This window comes from Kryptolebias marmoratus, linkage group LG15 (assembly GCF_001649575.2).
Source record: "Kryptolebias marmoratus isolate JLee-2015 linkage group LG15, ASM164957v2, whole genome shotgun sequence".
In the NCBI taxonomy this organism is placed as follows: domain Eukaryota; kingdom Metazoa; phylum Chordata; class Actinopteri; order Cyprinodontiformes; family Rivulidae; genus Kryptolebias; species Kryptolebias marmoratus.
In genome coordinates, this window is record NC_051444.1 from 18857885 (window position 1) to 18880437 (window position 22553).

General features: G+C 38.9%; 1 protein-coding gene across 1 annotated transcript in view; it reads right to left on the reverse strand.

Annotated features, from left to right (window-relative positions):
• itfg1 (integrin alpha FG-GAP repeat containing 1) overlaps window positions 1-22553 on the reverse strand; it is a 130166-nt gene that overhangs the window by 11400 nt on the left and 96213 nt on the right. The window contains exons 14-15 of the mRNA XM_017425854.3: window positions 19460-19538; window positions 3744-3868 (exon numbers count right to left, since the gene is read on the reverse strand). Of these exons, the coding sequence (XP_017281343.1) occupies window positions 3744-3868; window positions 19460-19538 (204 nt within the window). The remainder of the gene's footprint in view (window positions 1-3743; window positions 3869-19459; window positions 19539-22553) is intronic.

The window sequence follows — 22553 nt, forward strand, 5'->3', positions numbered from 1 at the left end:
AATGGTCTGTCTGTGCTGAGCAACTTAGTTTGCATACTGCCAGTCTGTGAATTCACCCACAAGGCAAAAGCCTGTAATGTTCTCATTCGTTGTCTTAACATAATATACATCATTTAAAGTAATTGTTTTTAAATCAAAACCCATTAATGAAGAACTTGCACTACGTCTGGTAACACGAGAGCAAGCTGACATCAAAACACACCAGAAGAAAACAGGTTAGAAGGAAGACTCGACCAATACGTTCACTTTTCAACTCCAACTACTTTTTGTTTTATGCAACAGTGAGTGTGTACATACACTGACAGTGAAGAAAATGATTACACTGGTAGACAAGTATCACTGTCACTTTGCAGTCTCTGTGGACTCAGAACTGATTGTACTGACACAGAACTGTGTGGGCGTTGACAGAGCTCGACTGACAGGCCACTCACTCTGCTGTGAAACTTCATTAAGTCTGATAAGTTTCACTCTGAGACGAGATTTATTCCGCAGGCGCGCTGAAAACACAGACAGTCACAACCTGTCACACCTAGCCGTGGCTAAAGGCCCTGCAAATTGGTGCCTTAGCTGTGATCAGAGGGCAGGAGGAGCAGCTTGTTCTTTGTAGTGTTTCCTAAACCAGACTGGAAATGGGAAATGTTTTACTGCACACACATTATTAACATTTCTCTTACACACTGTGGAGTGACATATCTCTCCTAATTATTAGTCAAACACTTTATAAAAACAGTAAAAATTAAAAAATTCAATGATTACTTTCTGAACATTTTATTAAACTTCATCCGGTGGTTAAGTTATTTTTCTGACAGAGAGACAGCATTGATACTAAAATAAATGGCGATATTTTAAACAAAGAAATCACACAAAGTGTAGTGTTCATAGTATGTGTTGTGCATGACTCAGCTACTACCAAACCAATCTCTGGCTCAGTATTTGAAAATCTGAGTTACAACCAGTTTTGCGCTGGCTAATGCCAACATGCTGTGGTGGCCATTTTAAATTAGGATGGCTCTAAAAGTTAGTTGTAGAAGTACATCCAATGATCACTTTGAGAGTTTCATTACAATGGTTAAAGATATATTTTGCCAACATGACAGACACACATACACACACACATTAAAACACACTAAGACCCTTTTGTCCTCAGTGGCAAGCAATCAAGACCATATCAGGAGTTTTAAGACCATAATAACGCTTGTAGCAAAGAGGATTTTTAATATTTCCAGTCCGAGGGCTGGCACAATGTGAAAGTGCCACTGCTTTTTAATTCTGACTCACAATTCCCTATTAATTGAGAGAGACTACATCTTGCAGCTATTTTGAATACGCGTGCAGCGATGGCATTGCTTTTTACATAACAGGCACATTCTCGCCGCCAGCCATTGTCGCTTAGCTCTTGGAAAGCACTGCCATCCGTGTGGCAAGCGGCGGGGGAGCGACGTTGGAGGCGACTCAGCCTCCGCTGCCTGGGAGCAGATCTGATCTGGCTGTTTGGAAGAGGAAAATGCTCCGAAGTCTTCAGAGAGAAAGAGAGATACTCTGGTTCAAAGCCAGGGAAACTAGCACACCATGAGAGAGAGCTGAGGGAGACAGATGCAGAGATGGAGGGTGAGAGTGACAAGTGGGGGACTGATTAGTGAAGTAAACCACTCTGAGCAGCAAAGGGAATCCCCTGGGTGGAAGATAAGTGAACGGGAGGAGAGACACTCAGAGAGAAAGATGTGGAAGAGGCAAATAAAAGACAGGAGAGATTGGACAGAAGATGGAAGATATCCAAGAAGAATTTACAGAATCTCTCCTTCTGTGACACAGCAGGAAGAAACTCTTATTGTGGGTGAGGAGAAATTGTAAAGGACGCGGCAGGGGAGACATCAAGATAACAGACCACAAGCAAGGATGGAAAAAAAAAAAAAAAAAAAATCAGAAAGATGAAGAACAGTGATACACAGAAACATCTAAACTTGCCAACAAACTGATCTTTGTCTTCTTTATTACTGAGCTTCTACAAGCTTATTAAAAGAATTGTAGATCTGACGAAGTCCCTCCCTCCTTCAAACCATCTGGGTATAAAAAAAGTCCAATTTGCATAAAAAGGTTGCATCTTTAGACAGTCATTAAGTCACTTTGTAGAAGGAATAGGCAAGGGGGAGGAAAAATGAGAGAAAATGAGATGGAACTGTATAGAATGCAGAGGAGAGACAGTAAAGCAGCTTGTTTGAGTGGAGTGTTTGTGGCGCTACAGCTTCTGAGTCGCGGGGCGAGCCATCTGCAATTCTAATCAGCTGCTTGACGAAGACCTTGGTGCCACATGGGAGGGGGGAAAAAAGGGCTCTGTTGTGCCTAATATTCAGAGTGACAAGCGCACCGGGAGAGAAAACAGAGATGAAGATGAGCGCTGAGATTGTGAGAGAGCTGAACTGAAGAGAGCTGACATTTGAGGAAGTTAAGTGGAGAAATGTGGGTGATGAATACATTACATTTACAAAACTAATAGATTTTTTCCCCCCATATAAGTCGAACATTAGCTTGTTGTGAGGCAGGAAGCACACATTAGCTGCATCCTCTGAAACATTCAAAACATTCATGAATTGTGTCCTTGTAGATTTGCAAAACAAATATGTGTTTTGGGTCTTATAAAATGTTAATGTGGGTATTTCTGTTATGACTGGAAGGTTGCTGCACATTCCTCAATTCACCATTGTTGAGAACAATTTCATCCAGCTCTGTGTAACCATTCAGACACACTGTTTCTATCAGTTAGATGCTTTAATTCTCAACCCCTCTTTTTTTTAAATATAGTCCAAGAAATTAGCTCCTCTGTCTTTAACCTTGCCTGTAATGAGACATGAGTTTCTTCAAAAGCAACTAAAAAGCATTGTTTATGACGCTAGAAAAATACTTAAGATGCTCATTAACAAGAAAACCCCAAAAATAAAGATAACTGTGAAAATATAAGTAAATGTTTAAATAATAAACATTAATAACATAACATAACATTAATAATTATAATAAACATAATCCCCTGAGTCTAAAAAAACAAACAATGATTTGAGTACAAAATTAGAAGGAAAAAATGATCTGATTAGTGCTTTAATTTGAATCGTGTTTACCTAAAAAGACACTGATTAGCTTAAAATAGCTAAACATGTCAAACTGTCAGCTTTTTCACATTTTCTCTTCAGCTGCTATAATTAGCAAACACTTCTGAACACATTCATAGACATCTGACACTTAGTATTACATGTTTTATGAATCAACCAGTGCTGCAAAATGAAAAAAAAAAAGTGGGAATCCCAACAAAGTATTAAACGACACAAAAATTAGCTGTTTTCCCTCTTTCATTATTATTAATTTCTAAACTTTTGTAACTCTATTACAGTCAGTTCATAGGAGGAAGGCTGAAGTAGGGGTGTGTGGCTTTTAACTGCTAAAATTGTGATTTTTCTTGGAGTTTTTTTGGTTCTCAATATCATGTCCTGCTGTCTGTTTTTCCTTACAACAACACAATGACTGAGACAAGTCTGTCATATAGTATTAAAACACAACAGAACTTTGTTTTTAATTTTAGGTTAAAACTTGATTTGTTTGGGAATTTTATTAACTTTGTTCAAGTTCCTTCCTTCCTTTTCTCACTCTACTCCAACACACACACCTCTGTAAATTCAACTCCAGAGCCTGTATTGATTCGTACAGAAGCACAATGAAGTCTCTTGATAACAAAACCTTCAAACTAGCCTCCTCACCTTCTGTTCAGGCTCCCTGGGAATTCCGACAAACAGGTGATCCAGGAAGTTGGCGCTGCGCCCGAGACCCAGTACGGTGTAGGGCAGCTGCAGGGAGAAATGGGCTGACTGGCTCAACTGACCAGCTGCAGGAAGAGAGACATGTAAAGGATTATAAAAAAAAGTCATTTTCCAAATAAAAACTCAATCTACTTTGGGTGATTTCTCAACAGCTGGATGGATTGTCCTCAAGTCTGTTAATGTGAAAATCTACCTGACAGTACGGTGGCACTGAAGTGCAAAACAACATGTTCAAAAACACAACATTAACCTACTGGAAGAGGTAGGTACCAGTGGGAAACATGGGACATCACTGATTGGACAACGACGCTGTTTGGCGTCTGAACCTGAAATTTGATGATTAGTCCTGAGCATGTCCCGTATCGCCTCGTATGCATGTCCTGACTCAAAGTATTCTTGGGTCGCCGGTAACATTCATGTTTTCAAAAACGCGTCACAGGCAGAATAACTCTCGGTTCAAAAGCCGAATGCGTCGTCGTCCAATCACTGGTGCCTCCCTCTTCCAGTAGGCTAATGTTGTTGTGTTTTTAAATTTGTAGTTGTGATTAGTGATTTGTTGATGTGGTTTGCACTTCAGGGCCACCGTTTAAAAGGGAAGAATCATATAGACTAATTTTCTATCTTTCCCCTTTCTATAACCATGAGGTTGACACCTGTTTTTAGTGCAATAGCTGAATCACTTCCAGATGGATGGACGTTGGTATCTGTATTCCTATAACCATCTTAAGTCCACCTTTTTAACTTGGTCAGTACTTTGAAGTCTTCTCAAATACTTAAAAAACACTTTTTTTTTCTTTTTTTAAATCATTAGCAAATGCAGAGAGGTGTTTTTTAAATGGGGGTATAATCTTTATTCACTTGTAGCACATAATGTAGCTGGAGTGTTATTGAATCAGTACAACTACACTTTGTTACATAAAAGAATTGGTTTAAAGGTGTACTCTATAATTACAAAACCTTGAAGTTAGAATATACTTTTTATTCCTCTCTTTAGAAAGATTTCAACCAAAAGCTGTCAAATCTTGAATGTTCAAGGTTTCTTTGAAGAAATTAAAAGAATACTACACTCCTGTGTTGTGGGAATTTTCTCTGATGTGTATGGTACGGAGTTGATTTGAAAATTAGGTGTTGAGTTGGTAGAACCACCTCATTGGACTGTCGAGGCTGGGGAGAGCACGCAGAGCAGAGAAAGAAAGAACTCTTTAGTTTTAGGCACTTGAGTCTAATTGTTGTGAAAAAAAACCAACTCAAAAACCCATGAAGGTTAGGGTCTCATGGCACCGAGCCATTGCTTTCTTGCCATTATTGGGGCTTCTCATTGGTGCATTCTAAGTATAAGCTCAACCACTGCATGCACCTCACAGTGCAACATTAGGTTTATGAGTGGTGACCACTATTTGCACCAAAATTAAAGTTTTATAAGTTATTCTGGAGACAGAAAATAACAGGATATGACACTAACAGAGTGGTGGGTGCAAGATTCTGCAAAAACTCCACCAATCAAATGCTCAGCGCTGCAGGCTCCACCTTAAATGTGAATTGAAAGTACTTCCTCACTAATAGGGCTGTTTTTGTGAATGTTCAATGCCTGGTCCCTGCAGTGAAAGTAGAGGGGAATAACAAAATTAAAAAGCCCCTCAGTCCATTCTGGTTTTTGAGTCAGAGAACGTAGTTTATTCAAGTGAGGAAAAAATGGATTCTGTCAAAATTTCACATGAACTCAAAAATGTATGACATACAAATTATTTAACAATTCATACTTTCGCTTGAAATAGAGGGTTATTGACATTTTTTTATTTTACATTATAAGCACCAGCTCTGCATTCACATCTGATCCAAGTCCCTCTTCCACTTGTGCATTTGTTTTTTTATTAAATGACAAACGGTTCCAGCTAAAATGATCTCAGTCTTCTACATATAAAAGCACGAAGCATCCTGTAAGTTGAGAACATTATCACCCACCGCTTTCAGTTTAAAACTATAAACAAAACCCTAGTTTGCTTTGCTTGCAGACTAATTTTCCCAAAGGGACAATTTAAGATTTGCATTATGTTTTGTTAAAAGTTGTAATTTAACCCATTTAGGATAGGAGTGGAAAGGCTCAAACACATTATTACACATAATGAGGAGGATGAGAAACAAACACACAACAAGAACGATTGAGCCAGAGGGCCCCCAGCATGAGACCTTGTGTTCTGACGCAAAGAGGCATCATAGAAGATACAAATCAGAGTGAAACACCTGAGGTCTGCACAACACCTCTCCCTGCCTCCTCACCCAACTTCCCACCTCCTCCCCCTTTCTGTAATCTCTCCCTCCTCTTGTGCTATTCTCATCCAACCCCTCAGTATTTCGTTGCCTTCTTTTAGCTCCTCTCTATCTCTCCGTTTCCCCTGGTGCATCACTCTGATTTGGCCTTTTGCTTCTCCTTCTTTTCCTCCCTCGTCATCTCCTCTCTCACTCCACTTCAGCTGCTGTAGCTCGCCCACGCCACCCAACTCTGCCAAATGCAGCCGACATAAATCAACCTCTATGTGGTAAACAAAAAGAGGGAAAAAGTGAGGGAAGGATAGAAGAGGAGAGCGAAAGCCTCGAGGCAACCAGTGATCAGAACTGCAAACCAGGAGAAGCACAACAGATTTAAACATTTGTGTCTCTATTTTTCCAATCTATGCCTAGTTCAGAAGGGAAAAAGCTTTGTTCATATATTGTCACCCTAATTGTGGGTCATGTCACCTCACCTCTTTGAAGGTCAGTGTTATACGATGTAAAAGTTTCTTTATCTGCACACCAAAATCTGCCACTTAGCCTTAGGAACAGGTACAAACGAATCAGAAAGTGAGTAATTCATTACTTGTTTAATAAATTAATTAATAAATTCTTTGTTCTCTCATAAATTCTAAACACTTTTCTACCAAGAGCACAAAAGCTCAAGAGACTTCAATTTTTCAAAAATTTATTATTTTTACCAGACTTTTTGCTTGTTTGGAGTTGCATCTGTATGATAACAATATTGTCAATTTCGGTAATTTCCGGTGGGAGTTTCCTACAGTTTTATGGCCACTGACCTGTTCAGGCTAGTGAAAGCCCTGAGTTCCTACAAATAATAAAACCTGAAACCTGGGGTGTCTGACATTTATGTGTGTGGGTAGTAGAACTGAAACAGATCAGTAAAGTGAAAAACTAGATTCAACTGATGACCTTTAAAAGATAACTTAATGCATTTAATTCACAAAACACTAGATGAGGGGAAGGAGGGATGAAATCAGACTCCTTATTAAGTGTTGCTATTTAATCATGCTCGCAGCCTCATTTTAAAGATGGGGGTGATTTTTTGGAGGTTTGTCAGTCCATTTTACCATATAATGATTACCACATAATGAATGGATTACCAAGCAAAAAGACAGTTTCTAGCACAGCATGAGACTAGTAAATTGGATTCCCATAAATTGTACTGCACATATTCATGATGCCCAGAAGAAAAAAAAATGCTAATGACTCTGTGTATCTACACCACCAGTTTGTGAGTTTTTTTCCTCCTCCAGTGAACTCTCTCTACATCCACAGGATGTACTGCCACAACAAACTTTAGTCATGAAGGACATGACATTCCCAACCCTCCCAGCTCTACTTTGTATTTTCAGCTAATTAGCCACCTATTAAATAGCTGAATGCTAGTGTTACCTTAATGTGAGTAAAATAACTAAGTTTGGAGTTTATCACAAAGTATATATGCTCGAATAAAACTCATCCGGAAGTTTTAGTATGAGTTTTGGGGGAAGAAATTCTTGCAGAAATACAATAAATTATCCCAAACTATTTTTCATGACTGTAAATCAGAATGATTATTAGAATTGATGTGTTTTCTTCCTTATATCCAAGAAATGCTTAGGTTGCCTCTGCAATCGTAACCACAGCTGACTCCAAAGATGGGGTGGGATGAGATGGGGGTAAAAAACGACATTCCCCAGCCACCCGTGTTTAGAAGTAATGGAGGGTATTAAACTAGCTGCAATTTGCATCAAAGATTTCACTGCATCCCCCAGACTGGACTTTTAAATGAGCCCTGGAGCGAACCTAATGAAGTGGAAAACTTCTGAGGTAAGAACTTCATCTGGTGTTTTACTCAAGCTCTCAAGTGACACAAATTCTGTTTACATACAAGTATACATACAGGACATGACAGGTAAATATTGTTGAAGAAAAACAACCAACCAAAAAATTATGATTCACCTTATTTAGCTTCTACAATGGGTAGCAGACCCTGAGCATGTAAAAATTAACAAAAACAAGAAAACAAGGCAACACAGAAAACTGAGAATTATGAGATTGTAAAATGCAAAGATGGTTGGTCAGAAGGGTATTTACAAACTTTTTGTTGTAGTTTTAACATATTAGTTTGGACAATAAATTTTGCATTTATCAATATGTTTAAAGTTGTGATTGGCCATTATCATTTTTTTCTATGTTTTTATCTCCTGTAGTAAAAAAAATAAAATAAAAGGGGCTTAAACTTGTAATATATGCATCAATAATATAATAGCTATACTCTGTGAACAATGACAGAGGATCATGAGAAGAAACTTCCAAGTTGGGCAAAAGGTGAGAAGATAAAGCAGCTGAAGGACAGCTCAGGATTTGTGGAGGATTGAATCTTTAAGCAAAGCTTGGTTAGAGGTTTTTGACAGACTGCTTCTCCATGTCAGGTGGCAAGAGGTGGATAGCTTGCAGTCGGCCACTCAGCAGGGTGGAGTGGATGAGTGTGTGTCTCTGTGTGTGTCGGAGGGAGGATCAAGCAGGGTTACGTTGCAGGCAGGGAGCCTGGCTTAGTGTCTGCTTATTGCTGAGTGAGTGTGTGTTTGAGTTCGCTGGCCAACAAACATGGCCACTGTTTGAAACGCAGCCATTTCACAACATGGAAGGGTTGGCAAAGGGTATTACTCGGAGAGCAGAGTGTCGGAGAGACTATGCTTTGTGTGTTTCCGTTTGTACGCCAGGAAGATTGTGTTTGTGTGCCTGACATCCCCAAAGCAGAGCCAGTGGAGGCCTTGGCAGGAAATCCCACCATGCACACATGATTGACAGCCTTCACCTCTCAGAAGACAAAGCATATTCAAAGCAGCCAGAGTTGTTGTGTGTGTTCGGAACACTGTCAAAACGAACACTTATGTGGGCAGAATGATGTGTATTGTATTCAACAAGTCATTTTGAGCATCTACACAAACCTTGAAGCAGAACAATTTTTGACAAGAGATAAAGAAGCCTTGATAAAACTCAGTTCATTCAAAGAATATCCTCCTCACTATTTGCCCTTCTAATTTAAACCATAGAGACAACAAAGAACAAACATTTACAGCCTCTTAACCTCTTAGAAGTTTTCTTTGTGTGGGTTGATTTATAATCTTTTAAACCAAATTATTAATGTTATTATGTACATCCAACATGAGTGTCACGTGTGAGGCCAAGTCTGTGTAAAGAAAGTTTAAGAAAGAATTTCAGAAAGTTGCCAATCTTCCCAGGAGCCGACGTTCCAGCTAATTCACCCCAAGGTCAGAGTGGGAAGGGTTCAGAGAAACTGTAAAAAATCCTAAAAGCTTCAGCTCAGACTCTATAAGGCCTCAGTTAGCAGGTTAAATGTTAAAGTTCATCACAGCAACAATGAGAAAGATGCTGAAGAGTATGTCTTATTTGGAAGGGTTGCCAGGAGAAAGCCTCTTATTTCTGAAATCAATATGGCAACAAAACTTAGATATGCAAAGCTGCATCTGAATGAACACAAGACTTCTGGAAAAAATGTTCTTTGGACAAATGAGACCAAAGTAGAGATGTATAGCTATAATTCATATCAACATGTTTGGAGAAAACCAAACCCTGCATGTCAGCACCAACACCTCAAACCAACTGTCAGCACGGTGGGAGAGGGGTGAGGGTTTGAGTTTGTTTTGCAGCCACAGGACCTGTAGACCTGCCATTGAGTCGACCGTAAACTCATCTGTATACCAAACTATTCTAGTGCCAAATGTGAGGTCATTTGTCTGGCAGCTAAATCTAGACCCAGTCTGGGTCATGAAACAGAACAATGATCATAAACACAGCAGCAAATCTGCAACAGAATAGCTGATAAAAGCAAAAAAAGCAAAAATGAAAAAAAAAAAAGCATAGTGTTGCAGTGACCCAGGCAAAGTCCAGACCTTAACCTGATTAAAATGCTGTAGCAGGACCTTAAGAGAGCTGTGCAGAAATGAATGTCTGCAAACCTCACTGAACTGAGGCAATGAGACAAAATCTTTCTAAAACGATGTGAGAGACTGATAAAGTCATACAGAAAATGACTACTTTAAGTTATTGCTGCTACAGGTGGTTCTACAAGCTTCTGAATATTTGGCTGTACCAAGAGTTTTACACACAGCTTTTCCATTTTGACTTTGTTTAATAAATAATGATATGGTGGGATATGTTGTGTGTTTTTGTACAATTGAAGTCAGAGTTGAGTAATGGTAAAGAACAGATCATTTTATTATCTCCAGATATGTAAAGCCCTAAATTAAAAGAGGGAAGACTTTCTGTTTCCCATGACTGTAGACATAACATTAGCTGTAAGACACTTGCAGAAAATGTCCTCTCGTTGGGCTCTACAGATATGTGCAGATAAGAATATAACTTTGCTCTAGATTAAATAACCAAATTTCTGTGTCATGGTTGTTGTTACATCAGTTCTGTCTAACGTTGGTTGGTTGGATATGTGTCAATCAGATGATTTACAGTATCAGTAAAGCTACTAATGTTTAATTTCTTTTTTTTCCTGAACCTGAGATGACATTGGGGGTTGAAATTAATGCAGAGCACAGCAGATGCACATGAAATGACTTCAGATGTTGCACCATGAAATCGTGATTTATAATATGTTAATTGCATTTAAGTGCTTTGTAGAGCAAGTGCTTGTTTTCACCTTGCCATTCTGACTTTTCTCCCAGCAACAGAGTGCCGAATAAAAAAAAGAGTGAGACAGAAACTCTTCAGGATACTGACACAAACGTTTACTCCTCGTAGGCACCAGAAAGCAAAATGTTAAAAAAAAAAAAAAGTGAGAAAAAAAGAAATCAGACAGAGAGAGGACGTGGATGTCTCTGAGGGAACCACAACATGTTAATGTGCGTGTTTCTATCTGATGAGGTTTTATGACACTGTCAATCTGCAACTGTGTCATGTGTGTATCACTATAAGAGGACAATAAAAAAATATGACTAATTCAAAAGGAAAACCAAAAACAATCTACAATACACAGAAAATAAACATAAAACCGCTATTCATTAGGTAGGATATGGTCATAATCGTGGTAAATTTGTCCAGGAAGGTGATCTGGTCACATGTTTGGCGAGACTGTAATGCAGACACACATTTAGTTGCTCACAAAGCCTCCCCCCCACCCCACCTTACACTCCTGAGGAATTCGAAAATGAAAGAGAAACCCCTCAAAAAAACAGAAATTCCTTGCGCCTGTCGCTATAGAAACCATTTGCTCCCCTGATGGCAATAAAAGGAGCAAATTGCTGAGATACAGGGAGAAGTCATGAGGGACAGAAGTACATATGAACACACACAGAGCACCTCGCCAGAAGAGCTCCCTTCAGTTCCCGCACAATGATGCCAAGATGTAGAAATTGATTGTGAGGCAGAATGTGCGCGCACTCCTTTGTGTATCTATGCGTATGCCTGTGTGGAGCGATTCACCGAAGAACTCCGAGGGCTTTCTAGTTGTTTGGTCTTGCTTTGCAGTGCCTCTTAAACACTGCAGCATTGGAGTATATAAACACCTGCAACCACCCAACGATCAGAATGACAGAGTGCCTGTGCATGTGTGGAAGAACATCCTTGCAGATAGCTGTCATCACCCTAGATTGCTCTTACTGAAAGTGAAACAGAAATAGGAGATTGGTCTGGGATGAAACACGTTTGAATTTAAATTGCTGTCTCTATAGTATCATTTGGCGGCGCACATAATGTCTGGAAGCGATATAAAAAATAAGTGTAAAAAATAAAAAAATAAAAACAAAGAGCCACACATGATAAACACAACTATATCACAGAAAAAATAATGTCATAAGGAATTCTATTCTTAGGAGTTTATATAAAAACTCTCAGTCAAATTGAGTTAATAGTGCTATGTAAAAATAAAAAAACAAAACAAAAGTGAGTTCTTATTGCATCATGAGTGGAATAATAACTGTGCCTTCAAGACTAGCTGCAGGAGAAACTTGACACATAATTGTTACAGTTTTTTTCTCAATATTAAGATTTATGCATCACTTCTTCCTATCTGAATGAAACAAATACAAAAAAAAAATCTCCATCTATAAATAAGTGGATTGATAAGGGCGTCATGATTGTTTCCCATCAACTTACAAACAGCTCTAAGCTGTATGAAAAACAACAAAAAACATTGAAATAATTCTCCAAAATCCTGTAAAGGGTATATTTTCTAAGATATTCCAACTAAAATCTGGTGTGGCTGTAGCTCAGATTCATCCACATCACATACTTTGAGTGCTACTCAGTGTGTGGGATCTTTGCTTAAAACTTTGGTGTTAATTGTTAGAGTAAACCATGTTTGTCTGTTAGCAGAATAACTCATGAATCACAAGACAATGTTTAATGAAACTTGCAGAAACCTTCATTTTTAATGAAGCTTTCATTGGGGATACAGCTACACCTGATTAACTTTTGAAAGTTGCCACTCTTTTTGAGATTTGACCAAGAATATGCAATATGCATTCCTTTCTCTTTGCATTCCAAACTTTTAACAGAGTGACAATAAAATTAGAAGACACAATTTGCTTTCTGAACACTAATTTATACCAGCAGCAGTCTTTGGTTAAAAGAATCAGATTCACAGCGTATACTGTATACTATATACAGTATTTGGTCCCCATCAGGGAATTCTTGAGACAGCTAATTTAAAACAAGAACTTGAATCAATACTAACCATTCGCTTATCAACCCAAATGTTTGTGTAGGACAAATTAAAGCTAACTTTTCAACGATTGCTGAGGCATTCAAAACGCTGGGAGAGTTAACAAACATGCTATCTGTGCAGAAGCCCTGACTGAGACAGTAACACACTAAAAGATGGCAGCCACAGTGTGATGAATATGACGGGTAAAATTAGATTTGAACATCTTTAGTTTCACTCCGTCTTCCTGGGCGTCATTAATGAAGCACTTCTATCACTGACAATGATAAAGGCTGACAGATTATTAGTCAGACAAATAACAGTGGTAAATGAAAAGTTAAACAATCTCTTTAACATTTGTTTTTTGTGTGTCTAAAACTGGCTGTGGAAGAGATTAGAAAGGTGAGAAGTTAAAAGGAAAGGAGGCAAAGTGAAAAACAGAAGAGAAAAAGCTTGCTAAGCCTGATCGATAGTCATTCACTGTGTCTACGTGGATGGTTACCTCTCCTCTTGTTTTTTTTTCCCTTCCACACCAATATTTTTCTCCTTTTTCCTCTCCTTTTCTCTGATCTCCCTGCACTCTTCTCCTCCTGTCTCTCATAGTTTTCCATTTTTACTCTTATGCTTTTCCCCCTGCAATTCAACTTTACACTTTCAGCTCTGTCCTCTCCACCCTCTCATTTTCTCTCCTTTCAACCCAATCCATTTCTCTCATCCACCTACTCTTCCATCTTACCTTCAAATTGTGAATTCTCCCTGTATCTTTCAAGATTATCTTCTATGAAGTTAGGAATAAAAGGGTCAGAGAACAAGGTAGAACTCCCTGTTGACCTGATGACTTCTATAAGAACGAGGGTGTACTGTGGTCATAGATCTATGTGACAAAGACAGAAATAAGCTGGCTTTTGGGTTGCTGCGTGAAGCAGAAAACAAAGTAAACAACCTAAAATGAATGAAGATGTCAACACAAGTACGTATAACTTTTTGATTGATCTTCAAATTTGCTTTGGATGTCTTTTAACCTTACTTCAGATTGGTTTGCTGGTGGATGAGACGTGGTAGATGAAAGTGCTTATTAAAAGTTATGCATGTATGTACAATAAGTGTGTGTGCTGTGTGTGGGCCACTAATCCCCTGGACTCATTAGACTAATTGGAGAGTCTGCAGAGAGCTCAACATTGATTTTAGCTGTTACAATTTTCCTCTCTATGAACACTCCCTCTGTTCTCTCACACAATCCTTTTTCTGTTTCTGTCTCCCTAAACATTCTACCCTCTTCTCCTCTTGTTTCCTTCCCTCTCTTTGGCACCAGAAACACACTCACACTGTCTGGAGACCGAACCGCCACGAGCTGTTGCCACTCATATTCATGCTCTTATTTACCAGCTTTGTGGGAGCTATGGTCAAATCTTTAAGATCACCTAATAAAGGGTTATGGGAACTGGGAAAAAACTGATTTCCATTCAAATACGACAGGACTGTAAAAAGGATGATTTGTTCATCTCTGAGACAGGGTCTGTCCAAACCTCAACCAGTCTTTTCCTAAACCTAACCAGATAGTTGTTTATTGTTGACTATGTGTGCGGTGGGAACCTGAAGGAATGACTCTGCAGGGTCTTTTTTGCTCAGCATAATTCACTGTCTATATTACAACAGAGAGCATTATAAAGGCTCCTAATGAATAACATTGACTATTCATCTCCACAGTCCCACCTGCCTGTCTCCTGCCCCCCCTCTCTGTGTCTCAGCAGGGTTTTGTTGATAATGAGGTGTGGTGTTGTCAGAAGCACAGCCCATACTCATCCATCCAACCTGCTTAGTAAGGGGCAAGGTACAATCCACACATCCACACTCAGATACACACAAAGTCACGGGGGCACAAATGTCAGGGTATACACTCATACAGCAACACACAAAACACACACAGACACACGGGCTGAAGAACGAGTCAGCTTAAAGGGGAAATATGATAAAAAAACGCAACTTTTCTCTGTTTCATAGGCGTTTGAAGCCCCAACAAACTCAAAAACTCAGAACAAACACAACCCTGGCTTTTTGTTTGGGGCTGCCTAAGTATGAAGGAATCTCATTCAGTGAGCTGTTTTGATTTGCAGAGGAAGAAAGTACACAACTGTACAAAGTCAGGTTAATCCTTGTCTTCAACGCCCCTTGCGACGCAACCTTGAGCCTCTGAGGTGCACCCTTATTATTTTGTATCAGTTGACGTGATGGGGTGACAAATTAAACGCTGCAATGAAAATGTTTTTCAGTAGTAGCTTTAGATCAACCAAAAAGAAAAGAACCAAGTGGTTATATAGGAGGGTACTGTCCAGCAAGTGCTAGCAAACAGCTACTGGTGTGTAGGATCAACTTTTCATGAGACTGTTTCACTAACCTGGGCCTGTGCCATTGTGAACTCAAGAAGAAATTCTGTCTTAAACAGAAAGTTTTATCCTAATTTAACATAGTGCTGCATAGTCCTAATGATCAAAAGTTTCATTAGCTCCTTTTCTTCTTGATTCCTGTTAAAACCGATAAGGTTGGACTGTGGTGTCAGCAAGGTCCTGCTCAGCAGACCATTTTCTCCAATCTTCAAGCTCAGCAGTTGTCATGGGAAGATGATGCACAAAGTATAGGGGGCGAGAGACAAAAAAAAATGGACTAGCTACTGACTTTTCCAACCCCCTCCACAGCAACCTCCACCACCTAAAACAGTTTGCTCTGCAGAATGCCTTTCAACAGGAATAAAAGGCAGCTGCTGTACATAGGTCAAGTGACATTTTACTAAAGTATGCCACAGACTTTGAGACCACAGGAAATTTTGTCAGATTGTTAAAAATAAAATATGCCTCCTTTAAAGCGTATATATTATCACCAACGTATAGTACAGCCACACAGCTTTTGTGTTGACCTTTACTACACGTACAAGAATGACTATCACTTTACTACGCCTTCCTCCCTAACGCGCCGGCATGTGCAGGTACAGTAATTTATGCTAGTTATGTCAGGAGAGTGCCTCTAAGGTACAGGATATTTCCAGACTAATATTAGTTTAAATGCTTATGTCTTTATTAAAACTCTCTTTCTACTTCAAATTTAGTTTAAAACAATACCCAATTGCTGCTCATCTTTCCCTCCTTTTCTAAGGGTACTCCATATATTGTGCCCAAGGTTCTGGTCTTTTTTTTGACTCATTTTATGATCTCTCGTTTCCTTTGTGCTCTCCGTTCCTTCAGGAAGGGTGAAGGGTAAGTGAAGAACATCTGTCTGTAGAGATCCAGACATTATGTGTGTGTGTGTGAGCGTGCGTGTGTGCACCACCATATCATTGCTCATTTCTGGCATTCTAGCTAGCTATTCTCTAAGCTACAAGCAACAGAATAAATGCACTTTAAATTACCCCTGTCCGCCCACACGCATACACACCGACGCACACATACATATAGCCTCCTGGTAACACTCTCCCGCTGTTAAATAGGGGTCTAGGGAGTTGTGCCAGCAGAATCGTTGGCTACTCTCCATCTCCTCCTTTTTCTGCCCTCCTTTTAAAAAACAGAAAAAAATGAAGTAATGAGCAAAATAATGCACTAAAGAGAGGATATTTCAAATTAATGTGTTTGTCTTTAAACATACTGAATAAGGAGAACAGTCGGAAATCAGCTGCCTGGAGAACATGTCGAGACCATCAGATCCTTACAGTCAACTATATTTACTAACTGGATCAAAGTAAAAACTACGATACATCATTTATTATTTACATTTGCTCTTTGTGTGCATCGTTTGGCTTTCTGAGGAGTACTGAACCATACGGGCTTTAAAGTTACCATAGATGAATGAATCAACCTCACAAACATGCCCAAATCTGCTTCACTTTTTCCAAGTCTGTGAAAGATTTCCCAGTTTTTGTGAAAGAGGGACTTTCTCCTCTTTCATTTATAGAATCAAGTTTAAGGATTCCACTTTAGCTCCAAATTATACAAACCTTGAAATGATTTTTAATTTACGTGTAATGGAATTTGGGTGTTTAACTTCTCAACCATTGTGTTTAAGACAACTATTCTGCTGATGTTTCGCTACGCAAGCTCAACTGATTGACATAAAACCTTTGCATTAAAGTTGATGCTGTGATGTTCTTTTGTACTGCTGTAATTATGTGCTACTTTTCTAATGGCATGAGGGTTCTATCTGAGAGTTTGTTAATTAAATGATTCCTGTCAAGAACTGGGGTGAAGGAGGCGAACCCTGAGCGCAGACTCATGTTGGTAAAAAAACTAAATTTTGAAATAAGAGGCAAACCCAAAACAAAGGCTGACGTGGCAGCAAAATCTAAACCAAATTCAAAAAACATTAACTAAACAAAACATGAACAGACCTGTGACAAGAGAAACCACTGGGAGACGAGAAGGCACGAGCAAACGGAAGGATGGCACATCAGGGAGGCAAAGAATGACAATGAACAAGCAGCTAGTGAGAGAAGTGACCGGGTTTTTAAAGGCAGAGGGTGATTAGTGGAAGTGGGCACAGGTGAGATGATTAAGGAGCTAGAGGCAGGTGTAGATGGGTGAGAATGGGGAAGAGAGAGAGAGTGACTGAGGAAAAGTGAATGTTGGCTGAGGCACAGGGAAGAGACAAAACACAAACAATAAACTATAACTGAAACATGAAGACAAAACATAATTCCAAAACTCAAATTCTAACAATTCCTGCATAGATTAAAGTGAGTCTATGCTTTTATTTGATGTATTATTAGAAAGTATCACTTACAGTCACTTTGAGGAAAATCTAAATAGAATCAGCAAATAATGATGCCACAGGTAACAGTCAGGTTTTGAAATTTGTAACATTACTTTCTTATTTCAACATGTCAGTATCTCTAAAAAAGAAAGAAAAAAATAAATAAAAGAAGACTTGTCTGGCATGCATACAAACTGCTCACCTGAATCTCATCCAACACCTTGGGGATGGATTGGCTGCTGACTGTGAGCTGACCAACCTCACTAATGCTTTTGTGACAGAATGGCAGCTAATCCCTGCAGCCGGCTTTATAAATCTTGGACTGTGATCAGGGCTTAAAGCTTGAAAATGTATACCCATCCCCTACATAATTCTTTACCAAAGTTAGCTCTTTCTACAGCCGCTAACTTTATTAAAAAATATGACTTTCTACAGCCTCCGCACTCTGTGGGATGCTGAATTACTCTCCATTTTCTCTGCAGTAGGCGTGGGGGCTGGTGGTAAGAGCCCACCCTCCTCCAACACCCCCTCATCCATCTCCACTCTCGCTCTCAGCACTCCCGGTTATATGTCATATGTTGCACCTGTGAAGTGCATGGAGAGGAAACAAAACTGCGGGTTTGGGTCCACTTTAAAACAACTAAAAAAAGACATCTAGTGAAGTCCACTCTGCGTTTGTACAGACATAACAGTGCCTCATCACCATGTCGGCGGCCATTGTCACGGCTCTGTGTTGTAGCCAGGCCATTATAGCTCTCCCAGTGAGAGTGAAATAATTATGATGCAGGACTGAGATCCTTCTACTCATTCTTTAAATATGTATACACTCCAGCTGTGCCAAGAGACAAATGAAACAATGAAATCTGACAAAGTGGGATTATGCTGCACAGAGACTATATATAACCCTGACCCCAGGCTGTCAGTGCATCTTGTCCTCATCAGCTTTGTGTCCTTCCCACAATGTAACAGCTAGGTTAACTGTAGCTAATATAAAATTGCACTGCTGTCCCCGGTGTCTTGTCTTATCTTTTCAAACATCTGTCTCACTGTGCCTATACATTTTCCCATCCTTATTAATCTAAAGTTGCCGGGTAAGAAGTACTCGTGAACCCCTGGAGAGGCAGAAATTTCATATCCTTTAAGGGCCTCTGACTGTTATATTAATCAATACAAATAGTAGTGAGGCTTTTGACTGACGATAAACCAATATGAATTACAACACTTATTAAAAAATGTCTTCGAAAATGAAGAGTTGTCTGGAAAACTTAAACTGAAAGACCTATATTTCTCAGCCTCTAGAGAAATTAGAAAAAAAGTCATAAAGGTAAAACCTTAAACTTTTATTGCAAATTACTGATCTTTCCTTTTAGCTTTAAACATTTTATAAAATGTTTTGATCGTGTGGCTTGAAAATGTTGATGTAAAACTCATGTTATATCAGACCGACTAGCTCACGAGTTAATAAAATGACAACACTTACAGCTTGTTGTGTGTCGTTTTAAAGAAGAAACACCCTAAAACTAAGAAAACTAGTCTTGCATTCTCTGTAATATAAGCAATGCACTAAAATGTAGACTTTTAAAGGACACAGTAAAAAGGGTAAACACACAGATCCTATAAAACACATAATTTTGCCTTTTAAAAGCTGTCTCCTCTAATTCTCCTTTTCTCATTTATATAAGGAGAGAGCAACAAATGAAAATCAATATGTCCTACTTCCTCTCGCTTGTTATTTTCTCAGAATCCTTCCAAACAAGACCTCTGCTCTTTGGACACACTGAGCACATAAATTTTCATTTAGGAGGTTAAGCCATCAATGAGCCTGTCTGAACATAGAAAAAAAAGAGCCCAGACAGAACCATTTTCAGAAAGTTAAATATTTTTTTGGCAAATGCAAACCATTGAGAAGGGCCGTTTAGCGTTTGCATTGAAAGCTGCTAATGGAAAGATACTGAAAGCAGAAAGTGCTTACCTGAGGCATTTTTCAGGTAGCCATTAGAGTCCGCTGTGGTGTACATGACGTAAGGACCAGGCTGATTCACACCAAAAGGCTGGAAACACACACACATGTGCAAACAAAATAAGTTAAAACAAACAGGATCATTTTTTCACACAAACTGTCCATCAGTCAGGGTGAAAGAAGACAGACGCTGATGATGCAAATCAACGAGCCTCGAGTTTTCTAGTTTTATGATGATATGGTAATGGTCTGACCTAGCTGGCTGGAATCTGCCTGAGCCTAAATGAGAGTGACGTTTGTATGTTTATGCGTCCGTGTGGGTGGGTGCTTAACTCTTGTCTCATCTTCTCATTACGAAACGACGACAGGGGATGAGGAGACCTGTCGAGTTATCCCTCACTTTACATCAGCTAATCATGAGCCTGTTCCACATGCACTCGCACTGCAACGAGACTTGGTCCTTTATGCTGTGACACGCAGTGGTTGGGCGAGAGAGGAATGGAAATGAGGTGAAAAAAAAAGAAGACAAGAAGAGAGAGATAAAACAAAACACTGAGGAGCAGACTAGTGGGCTGAATGCATGAAGGAAGGAGAGAGGTGTGACTAAGAAGAAGAAGGGTAGGAGAGTGAAATGGAAAGACAGAGCGAGCTGATGGATGGGAGAGGAAAAGAGTTGAAACAGCCGCAAGCACCACTCGTCTACTGCATTCATCATAAATTTCACTTAGACAACAAGCGGGCGGAAGAGGAGACAGACAGAAAAGCAAAACAACCAGCAGCCTCTTGTTGATGTCAAAGCTGATGTGTTTTGCAAAGGACTTTCCACAAGTGAAAGGTTGTATGAGGAGTAAAACTATCGGCTGTTTTTGTTCCCTGTTTATTTTATTGCCAGTCCACCTACATGTGATAATTAGCCATTCGGGCTCTAACAAAAAACAAAAAACAAAATGTGCACACAGCTGAGTATTTCATGAATCAAATGCTTTTAATCTAAAATTGTTTTTGTAGAGCAAAAAAGGATAAAGGATGTGGAAGAAAACCTGAAACAAAACACACCTCAGCATTTTTATGCACAACTTTAATGAGTTTGAACACCTACTAAAGTCATAGTATGGATTTTTCTTAGAAACTGAATGGCTGTCTCAGAAATATAAAACGTAGTTGTTTGTTATTAGCTTAGTTTCCTTTTGTACGTTGTGCTATTTAAACTTTAGGTATGCATTTGTGCTCGTCTTTGTCTTATTTATCAAGCTAATCAGTGTTTTCTGGTTCCATCATGTCAATGTGAACAGAAAGTTGTGTACCTTGATCAAACTGGATGCAGACGGAAACGTAGGAACATTTAGAAGTCATGAATTTTAGCCCAAGCCAGTCTCAACAGAGAACAGAGCTGTTAGTGTCCCTGATTAATAATGAACTTCAGTCAGCGGATCCACAGGTAAATGTTCAAATTTCAGAGTTTGAAAAGCCAAACACTTTGTGTTTACTGTTGTTAAAATTGTTACACCGAATTTTATTTAAAAAATGTTTAAAAAACTGACAACCAACCAGTTTTTTTTTTTGTGCAACAGTTTCTTTGAGCACACAAAAAGACAGTGATCAAAAACCTTGTTTAACACTGGGTCACTGGAAATGCCTTTGTACCCTTCTGGTTTTCTCTGTTTCCAACCCTGCAATATCAGAGGAAGCAATGCCACCTAACAGCATGACATAACCTCCACAGTTTGATGATAGATGTGATTTCCCAACAATTAAAAAAAAAAAGACAAAAAACCAATTACACTCCCCCAAAACTCTTTCTTCCTTTTAATGTGTCTGAAACACCATCCCAGAAAGGCTTCAGCTCAACTCTAAACGCTGTAAACATTAGTCTTGTGGTTTTGAGCCTTCAGTTCAATAGGAATGCCCGACTGTGACGGTCAAACACACGACCGCACTCCACTAAAGTCGGTAACTCTCATGCATCTTCATTTATTCATTTAAACACATTGAAACTTTAATTTGCAATAAAATGTTTATTGGCTGGTTTAAACACATTAGTTCTATTTGTAAGCACGCACATTTAGTTACTTGTGTATTTTTCTCAACTCATGCTCGTCTTTGGTTTTTGCTTGTGATTAATTCTTCGTTTTGTTTTACTGGTTTCTCTTTCCTGGGAGTTGCCTGATTAAAGATGGTGGCCAGGGCTTAGCACACCTAAAAACACAGGGGATAATTGGACTACGCCACTAGTTCCTGCTGGGGAGGGGGACTTGAATTTGCTTTGTTTAAACAAGCTTTTGTAATTAATTTAATATTTGAATTTAAAGTTTAACATTTTTGATTTCATTCTTTGGTGTTTAGTTTATTAACAAACATGACTGTACTGTGATGTTTGTTTGTAGTTAGTGATTTGATTGTGTTAAGTCATCCCTGTTGTGTGTAATGGTCTGATCAGCCAGTATATACACCCTTGTGTGTCATTTCTGTGGAGGTCAGTTATGTTTTGATTGTGCAGCCAGTTAGTTAGTTCACATTTTTGACTGAGTTCAGCCAAAAACTTACTTTTCTATTATTTCCTGTGACTCCTCCTGTTTTCAGCTCGGTCCACGACACCTACTTGTGTCTGGACTTTAGGATCTAATTGTTTGTGTTCACCTTAAAACTGATGTTAAACCCATTTCTCCAGGTTTTTTGTTACAATTTTTTTCTTATTTCTTGTAGAATATATATTTTTTCCAGACTCTGCAAAAACCTTCACAAACATTTTTTTTTTCAGAGCACCATTTTCTGGAAACATCTTCAGTGCTTCATGACCATAAAACAGCTTGACAATCTTATAAACATTCGAAACTACAGTTTTAAAGACTTTGGTGATTGAATTGCAGCTTTGGGACGCCTCTGTTATTTGATAGAATAATTCAAAATGAGGGTTTGATAAATTAAACTACTCTTGTGTAGGCTCACTTCTGACTGATAAGTTGCATATACAGGTGCTGGTCATAAAATTAGAATATCATGAAAAAGTAGATTGATTTCAGTAATTCCATTTAAAAAGTGAAACTTGTATATTATATTCATACATTACATACAAACTCATATATTTCAAATGTTTATTTCGTTTAAT